A 9,365-nucleotide genomic window follows, 5' to 3' on the forward strand; every position below is an offset into this window, starting at 1 on the left:
TTAGAACAAACAAATGAATACGAACAATACCAGAACCAACCACCACCGTCTTGTTATACATAAATATAGCCCAGCATAACAATATGTTTCAAGTTGGTGGGCATAGAAAGCTACTTGCTTTAAACACTAAAAAAACACAGAAATGTGTGTACGCAAGACTGTTTAATATACTGTTGAACGCTTTGTTGAAAAAAGCACATGGTTTCTTTCCATTTTTGTCATCTTTTCTGGAAGTATGGCGAATGGAAAAAATATATGGTGGAGTTGAGTAGTTTATGTATCCATTTTGAAAAATCGATACACGACTTAAATAACTTCTCTCGATAGAAAAAAAAACCAAACATCCAATTTTTGAAAGTTTGAATTCATTTTATGACGAAAATGTTTATTGAACATGATTTTGAAATTTACACGATATATTTTATCGCAAGTCAAGTAATGCATTTCAGAAAAAAAATGATAAAATTATATTTATTTAAAGTTTTACATAACTAATTGTTATTACGGGCCGGGGAGTCTCAGCGCTCCAGCTGACCTGTAGCAGGATGAACTCTAATAGGCAACGATGGCGAAACGTCGTGAAGCGCATCACATCTGCCCCTTTGATTACCACTACTACATAGCGATCACGACGTGTACCGGATAAGAAGTAAATATAAATTTAGAAACAATTAAACATATTTTCTGTTGGCGTTCATAAGTGTACTTGGTTACCTATATCAATACAGTTATTTGGATTTTGAGTTTATATGACACTAGCATGCAAATGTCCTTTATAAATTGTATCACCTTCCCCTTGACTAAAGGGGATATGTTTTTAAAGATTACAATGTGTGTTAGCGTTGTAAAGTGCCCATGAGTAACTCATTTCACTCAACGTAAGGTGAGCTTTTTTATCCGTTCAGCAAAAAAGTTATCATGACATTTGTTATAGAAAGTCGCCTTTCACAAATCAACTGCAACACATTTACTTTTAATGCTGCTATAATGGAAAACAGCGCGACTTGTAAACATAGAAATCCTGTACATTTGGTAGAAGTATTAATTTGCCCAGAAACCTAATACTAAGCCTGTTTGTCGATTCCATACTTTTAACATACAACATAATGTTCAATTAATAACATACGGCTTCATTATTTGAATCTGGGATGCACTAATAATAAAATTATTTGAAACGTATGTCACAAAGTTAGGACTATTCAGATATTTTGCATTAAAGTCAATGTCAAAAATCATTTATTCATACAGGTAACACAATTTACACTCATGAACGTCAAAAAAATATACATAGCGTATATACAGGTCGTAGAACGGAAGAGAAGAACTGGCAATAAACTCTCCGCCACTCTTGAACGTGCAACAACGATTGTGCAAAACGTCAATTGAAATTTGCAATGACAGTTGAAGTTAGTGTTTGGAAAATATTCCAACTATAATCTACAATAAGTATTTTTATATTTTATTCTCCCATATTAGGGTTGCCTGGAAGAAATCGCTTGTTAGCGATAAGGCCGCCTGTTGCCTAATAAGTTATGTAACCTACTTACTTTTTGTTTTTTGTTTATTATGTATTATTATATATATTATGGTAACAAAGTATAAATAAATAATTTTCTAAAATTCACTTTTCAATTCAAACACATAAGGAACTTGTCTTTAGAGTTCTCTCAACTGTCAGTCATATATGTAACATTAAGTTACAATGTATAGATACAGCATCACTTTTATATATACACATAGACACAGCATCTTAAAGACGATTATCCAGGTTCATCTAAATTTTTTGTAGGAATAAAATTTATTATCAAGATCCACTGGACGCATGATGTCTATATAAACTAATAGATATTTTGATATCTGAGGAAGGTTTTATGTTTGGCTGAAAATTATAGATTTATACAGTAACAAATATATCTATCACATAATATATCGGGAAAGTTAAGTTAAGTTAAATTAAAATGGTTAAAGCGGCTATGTTTTGCGTTATTTAGATTTAGAAAAAAGTATCCAAACCACTATCGGTTAGATAAGCTGCTTGCATAATATGACATTACGTGATAACCGCTACTTCGACAGGTGTTTAACTACTGACATTATTGGTTATGAATATAAAGCGTTTTACCATTCGTATAAATGTTTTATAAAAAATACATTAACAAATAAACATTACACTAGACTTGTTTATTTATTCTGTGTTCGACAAAATATTGTGAGGAAACCGGCTTGCCCTAGACTCAAACACTCGTCGATAGTAAGTAGATAAGTAGGTGAATTACCTATTTGATTGACAAATGATCATGAAACAGATAGAGAAATCTGAGAAAAAGGTATCCACTGATTATTGTATATATTTATTTTATAAAATCAATCCGTCATTTTAGTTTCAGAACTTGCCAATGCAAAATCATTATCAGAATCGATTAGTCTAATTGATAAAACGACCTATTCCACTATCAATGAAGATTAAGAATTTGGGACGTGGCCGTATTAAACAATATCTAGAGTTACGGTCGTATGTTGAATAAATTATAGGAAATAAAGCGAAAGTAATACCCATAACGAGATGTTTTTGGGTCACTCTGGTGACCAAACATGACGGTAGAAATTTTAAATTCTTGAATATTTTTAGACAAGTGTGGTCCTATGTCTGAACGCGTGAAGCTAGTTTATAGAGTCAAGAAATACAAACTCAAACTGAAATTCAAAATAACTTAATCACAGGTAACCAAGTACACTTATGAACGTCAACAGAAAAGATGTTAAATTGATTATATGTTTTCATTTACTACCAGTTCGCATAGAGCGGACAAGAAGAACTGGCAAGAAACTCTCCGTTACTCTTTTTTATCACTAATTTTGATTATACAAATTGTTGGAACTGGAGCAAATCAATCCCAAGGATTAGGATCATTTAAATATTCGTCAAATTTATAAAAAGTTTTCTTGATAAATGTACGTTTAACAAGAGTTTTGATACAGTGATAATTCTCTAATTTTGCTTGGGAGTTTGTTGTAAAAACGAATACAATTTACATAAATGGAGTGGTATATTTTCTGTAGCCTAGTACGTACACTTAAATTTGTTCTGTTTCGAGTATTATACTGGTGATGTATGGACAGAAAATGAAAACAAATATTATTTTGCTAAGGATGGAACATTACCCACAACGTACAATTATTATTGCTTATCTTGTACTTAAATAACAATTTTAAATTACGCATCCGCAAGCCGTAATCTTTTCATATAATTGCTTATGAATATTAAGAAACCAAGGCCATACATCTATTAGGGTTTTATTACTTTTATATATATAAATATTTACTTAATTTTATTTAAAAATGCTTGACAAGGAGGGCATTCAGATACATATGAATATATTTATAGAAAGAATATTTGTGTCAGATTTGGATAGGTCATATACTCCGAAGGGATGCCAATAATACTTCCAAGCAGGCGCTTGATTTGAACATGCAAAGCTGGCGCCGTACAGTTTCTGACAAGGCAAAGAGAGGAACGACTTGGAACGAGGTGAAATACGAGCGTCAAGACCGAACGCGATGGAGACTCACTGTGGACGCCCTCTGCCCCGTCTATGGGTTATAGGACTTTAAGTCAAAGTAAGTCATAAACATGTGTAAAAATAACAAGAGAAGGAAGCAGCATTAACCAGCAGAACTTCCTCACAATCGAGTAGCCCGTAATATCAGAACACAACTCAGGAGGGGACTCTTTTTATTGTCGAAGTCTCATGGCTCCCACAAGAATCCGTGAATAAACACGGCAAATACATGTAGGAATAAAGAAAGTAACAAATGAATACCTAAACAAATATGTGTTAAGGTATTTATTTGGTAATTAATTGTTTCTAAATCAATCTGCATTATATTATAGTCCGGTGTTACCTAATATAATTAATATTATAATTAAGATACTTTGTAACTTTTGAGTTTAGCATTATTTAATTAAGGAAACTCTGAAAGGTTTGATATACACTTGCACTACAAAATTAAAATCTTGATAACACATAAACAATATCCGGCTATATACGTATCCTTGCACTTTATAACACGTATGGAGTATTAAAATTACTCCAAATTCAGGGTAACGGATGCAGAATGCAGTACTGTGGTTATAGAGCGTGATATGCTTTATAGAGCGCAAAGGGGTCAAACTAGAGGTCAACCTGTGGAAAATTAGGATTTTCGAGGACACTAAAAAAGGTTCTTAATGCTATAATAGAACCGCGTTTCAGTGTCTTTACCAAGTGATAATTTGAAGAATAAAACCATATAGATAGTCTATTTATATTAAAAAACTTCTTAGTAATCCTGCATCTAACAAAAATTATATATAATAATAACTGACAAACTGACACTAAAAATAAAGCCAAAGATGGTATATATATAATACCTACAAAAGTAGGTAAATATTTTACCTTTTTAGGTTCCAACATTTACAAAAGGGAAATATCGATACAAATTATTAAATTCATTTAACTAAGTAATACCTGATTTCGCTGTATTGTGCGAGTGTGTAAAAGTGATGATGTACGTGAAGGTGTGTGTAGGGTGTGCGTATCATGCAGGTGATTTTCCGCTTGGATATTCTTAACCTTATTCCGTGTTCGCTTAAACAAGTAAAGGCTCAAGTATTGGTCGTTACATGTCCGGGCTGCGCGAAACTATATAAGTTTTTTTGCATAGTTAGTGTTAATGTAAGGAATATGATACAAAGCACGATTTCGAGTCTGGTAGGCAGAAACGTGGAAGGGCAATTCTTCTAGAAGTGAACTGCAATTAAATTTATTTGAGACGATGTCGTGTAGTAAAAAATAAATCGTATTGTTTTCTTCGAGAGTCTAAAGTATAAATTCTAAAATGTTCGCACGCGTCTTTATAGGTATTAACTTATAAGTTATCTCATAAACTTTTTCAAAAACCCATATTGTATGGACACGCGAAAGTCATTAGTAAATATCAATCATAACTGTGTACATCTATTACTAATGGTACATTCATTATGTAATTACATTAATTGTAAATGAAATTCTTTTCATAAAACCATTAGTTAGATTGCTATTACATTAAGTAGATAATTCAACAGAACACGATGAGAATAAATTATAATCTATATATGAAAATTATAATGGAAAACCCTGAAACCATAGACGTATGTTCTATTGTTATCGCATCTGACAGACGACAATATTCGAGTAGACCTACTTTGAGACCCACGGGGGTCAACAACCGACCTACCTATCACAACTTCAACGATAATTAAGGTTGCTCTACTTTACTTATATGCTACGGAGAAGTGACAGACTTCGTTGGAATGACTTAATTTATAAACACGCACAGTAGGTTCTAAGAAGCCGCCAATTTTTATTGGGCGAACTTAGAAACAACGGTTCGCAAGTGAGAATCAAACAAATTTTATTTCTACAGTCACATATATCGATAATTATTTAAATAACATAATTATCAGAATACTCACGGCCAAGTGCCTGATCGTCGTTGTCTATGATGACGAAGCTGCGGTTCCGGCTCCGCGTGTAATAGAGCTTGAGGGATCAAACTTTTCGAAGGTTTCCTCTTAAATCTATACTCTGATCTCTCTACACTTTTGCACATCCTCAGGGTCGACAGTTCCGATTCCGAACTACACCATAATGATTCCATAGACAGCATTGTTAACGCAACAAAAATCAAGAAAAAACTCTAGAAAACTGATTGTTAATACATCGTGCGAATTTTTCGAAATTGCTTAATATCAAGGCACGGCAATGCGAATGTTGCAATTTTGCCCTGTTATGGGGAAATCGAAAGTTACGGAATCCGAGTGGCAGTAAACCAAGAGCACGACTTAACGCGTCTGGCGTGACTAACCAACTGACGACTGATAGCAAATTGCAACTATAGCCCGTGATAGAAACACGATATAAGTGCGTGTGCAAAGATACAATGTTTTATGTTTATAAGAACCATTGAATATGCAAAAGTATAACAATGTCATTATTTAACTTCAGAACTTTTCTCTTATTAAATAAAACAGGTATAAATATTTTTTCATATTGGTTTAAAGAAATTGTGGTTGTAAATTACACTTTCATAACTGTAAAGTGTTGTCTGTCAAATGTGTCATACATGCAAATGAAGACAATATCTCAACCATGATTACAATCTAACAATTTATATGTATACAGAACTTTCTTAAACACGTAAGTATTTCAGCTAACTCAAGGAGAAAGTATGACCATCATGCATGTAAGACCAATCACTGAAAACTTGTACAATTTCAGTACCAGCGATTAAGTGAAAGTAAGTTTTTTTTTTACTATTTTGAAACTTGTTACATAAACAAACAAATTATTATTGTTAAAGGAGTATACTTTAAATTATTTTTATCTACATTGCATCTTATCTTCTTCATCTTATGCAATTACATCTTAATTCATACCATCAAGCTAAGAACGAACAATTGTAACATTCATAAATTTTTGGAACAATGTGTATATTGTTTTCATTACTAAATTTGGTCTACAAAGAAGGGTAACGATAAAGTCTTTGCTTACTTCTCTCATATTAACGACTAGTAGATAGTATAAAACTATTTTTACTGTAACAAATGTTTAAGTCATAGAATTGGTGCTATGATATATTTGTCTTTGTAAGGATATTAAAATAAGGCACTATATAATATTCATATTGCCATCTATTTACAAAAGCAGATATAGAAATATAACCCAATCATCATAGAAATTAAATAAACATACATATTTATTTATAATGAAGGAAAAATAAATAAAAATTAAATAAATTTACTTAATGACTATAATATTGGTTTGTTTACTCTAATAGGTTATGATTACACGCTAATTAAATCTAGATCCGGATAAATAACTATATAAAATATTTCTTCAGTACCTTTCTTCTTCTTCCGCCGTCTCTTTACTTGTACAAGGATTTTTATTCTTTTTATCCATCTTCAAACCACACACTATACAATAAGCACTGAATAAGAACCATAATTATTGTTATTAAATTCTAGTTTGTATGTCCTACGTAATTTATCATAGTTTATTTAGATTAATAAAGGAACACTGGTTTTTCTAAGCAAATTGCAATAATTTTATTGTACACTAAAACATTAAAAAAAAACTTTTCAAAAGACAATAATTCGTAATCAAAATATTTCAAAATAAAATTTATTTGATGTCAATGATCAATTTCACTACTGTCAAGTGTCAGAACGCCAAATAAGTCTAGAGACTACAGACAGTCTTGTGCACAGAACACAAATATTTTAATTTTCTATGCTATATGTGCAACAAGTCGCTGATGTTATGAAGAAAGTAGAAACAATTTTACTTGAAACTGGCACAAAGTTAAAACGATTGCCGTAATATTAAAAAGAGGACAAAAATCTTATGTTACCTGCCAGGATTCTTACATGTTTCGACATGTTTATACTTTATACATCTTACTCATCTTTGAAGAATGTATGAGAATATAACGGACTTTTAAAAGAATCAATAAGAAGTCTTAACTTGTTTTCGCAGATGTGGTGAACACATACTTGTTAATACTTGCAGGAATATTCAGAATTCGGTTCATTTAATTTTCAAGTATTTAAAACTAAGTGTCTTTAAATATTTTTCCCCTACATTTAAAATCGTTGTTCCGCCAACGCATTTTGCTTTAAACTTTTTGAATAGGCGTTACGAAGTATTATTCTGCGGTGATTTGATAAAGATTTTATGAATTTCTGATACAAATATTAATAATTACGTCATTATACATAGTATACCTTAGTTTAAATTAATGATATGAAATTTTATTCATGATAATAGAAACATACGTAAGAAGTCAGACTTCTTTATGACCTTATTTTTCGAAAAATGATCTTACTATATGCAACTTTACAGAAATTGGTTAAATAAAAAAAATTAGATAAAGGTTTTGTTAGACTTTTAATAGTATAGACATGAATACAAATAATACAATTATTTAATTTTACTTTAATACTACAAAGATTATTACACAATTTCATTCATTGTAATAGAATTATTCCTATCATTGTTATCGTTATTATATATTTTTCTTATTAATGGCTTCGAATCTCTTCGAATCAACCGTGGTAGGGACAAGATAAAGATGGCGCGTAACGGAAAAATGTGACGGTAATTTTTTTCCAACGCCGATAAAGAAGTTTCACTTCAAAAAAGTCAGGGATCGTATTTCAAAACGTATCGTCGTAATGTTTAAAATGATTCCATATTCATGTAAATATCTTATTTGCATTTCTATTCTATATAATATAACTTACCTGAATGTATTTAGCTTGTCAGCGATATTTTTGAGAGGATTTTTACGCAGAGGTCCAGGAGATCCACCAGGTGAGCTATCCCGGGACTCTGCCGCAAGGGCCCTGGCAACCATTAAGTCTTGTTCGTTTAACATTCTGTAAAAACCATCGAAACGTACATTTAACAATATTTGTTTATCTTTTTACCATTAAGCATAAATAAGACACACTAAGGAGGTAATTCATTTGAGACTAACTGTGTGCACAATCAAGGCTACAGTGCAATAAAATCATGTTTAACTTTAAAATATTTTTTAAACAATCTACATTCAAGTTACGTGTTAAGATTCAACGATGACATTGAAACCTTACCAAGCTTATCATTTCACGTTCAAAACCACGTACACATATACTTTACATAAATTGTTTTAGAATATTTATTTAATAATAACTAATAAGTTGATTTTCTTTCTTCGATTTCTGTCACACAATATAATTTACTATTTATCTATGGAGTTCCATAATAAATGTGGGACGGAGATATTTATGCGTAATGTTTCATCGACTGATAGTGTAGATAGTAAATTAGCCTTCTACCTTTTCAACAAACGATTTTTTTTCGTCGATAATCTGTAAAATACACATTTTATTTACTCTGTAGCTTTCAAAGATAAGCTTAGCTGTAATCTCATTAAAAAACCGTCGAAGGTGTCGTGAGAGACTGAATCTACTAATGCTTTAATTCTTAATACACTGTACACTTATGTTTAGTATTAACCCCACAGACTTCGTTCTGTCAAAAAGATTTGAAATGTGGCAGTTTTTTGTTCCTACCAATTTTATAGTCAGCGCAAAAAATTCTCATGGCAGAACCATCACCCTGATTAAAGGCCGATGTGTGAGGTTCAGGTCGGGTGACCAAAGTATCTTCGCTTCCACGAACTTTGGCCACTCTTCAGTAACCCACTAAAAAACCCCGACTGGGATGTCTGCTGAAGGGCTTCAAACTAAGAGGGCTTCAACTAAACCTGATTGGAAAATAATCTAAAATATAGTGGGA

General features: G+C 31.7%; 1 protein-coding gene across 3 annotated transcripts in view; it reads right to left on the bottom strand.

The window, feature by feature from the left end:
- LOC123713082 (NAD kinase-like) overlaps nucleotides 1-8,444 on the bottom strand; it is a 32,750-nt gene extending 24,306 nt beyond the window's left edge. The window contains exon 1 of one of the 3 annotated variants that reach the window (XM_045666576.1): nucleotides 8,327-8,444. In XM_045666576.1, coding sequence (XP_045522532.1) covers nucleotides 8,327-8,439 — 113 coding nt within the window. In that variant the 5' untranslated portion in view covers nucleotides 8,440-8,444. Of the gene's footprint in view, nucleotides 1-5,494; nucleotides 5,878-6,924; nucleotides 7,150-8,326 lie in introns of those variants that run through there. The other 2 variants (XM_045666578.1, XM_045666575.1) reach the window with 2 other exon arrangements.
- Between the last annotated feature and the right edge of the window lie 921 nt (nucleotides 8,445-9,365).

The sequence above is a fragment of the Pieris brassicae genome, chromosome 8 (assembly GCF_905147105.1).
Source record: "Pieris brassicae chromosome 8, ilPieBrab1.1, whole genome shotgun sequence".
Classification (NCBI taxonomy): Eukaryota; Metazoa; Arthropoda; class Insecta; order Lepidoptera; family Pieridae; genus Pieris; species Pieris brassicae.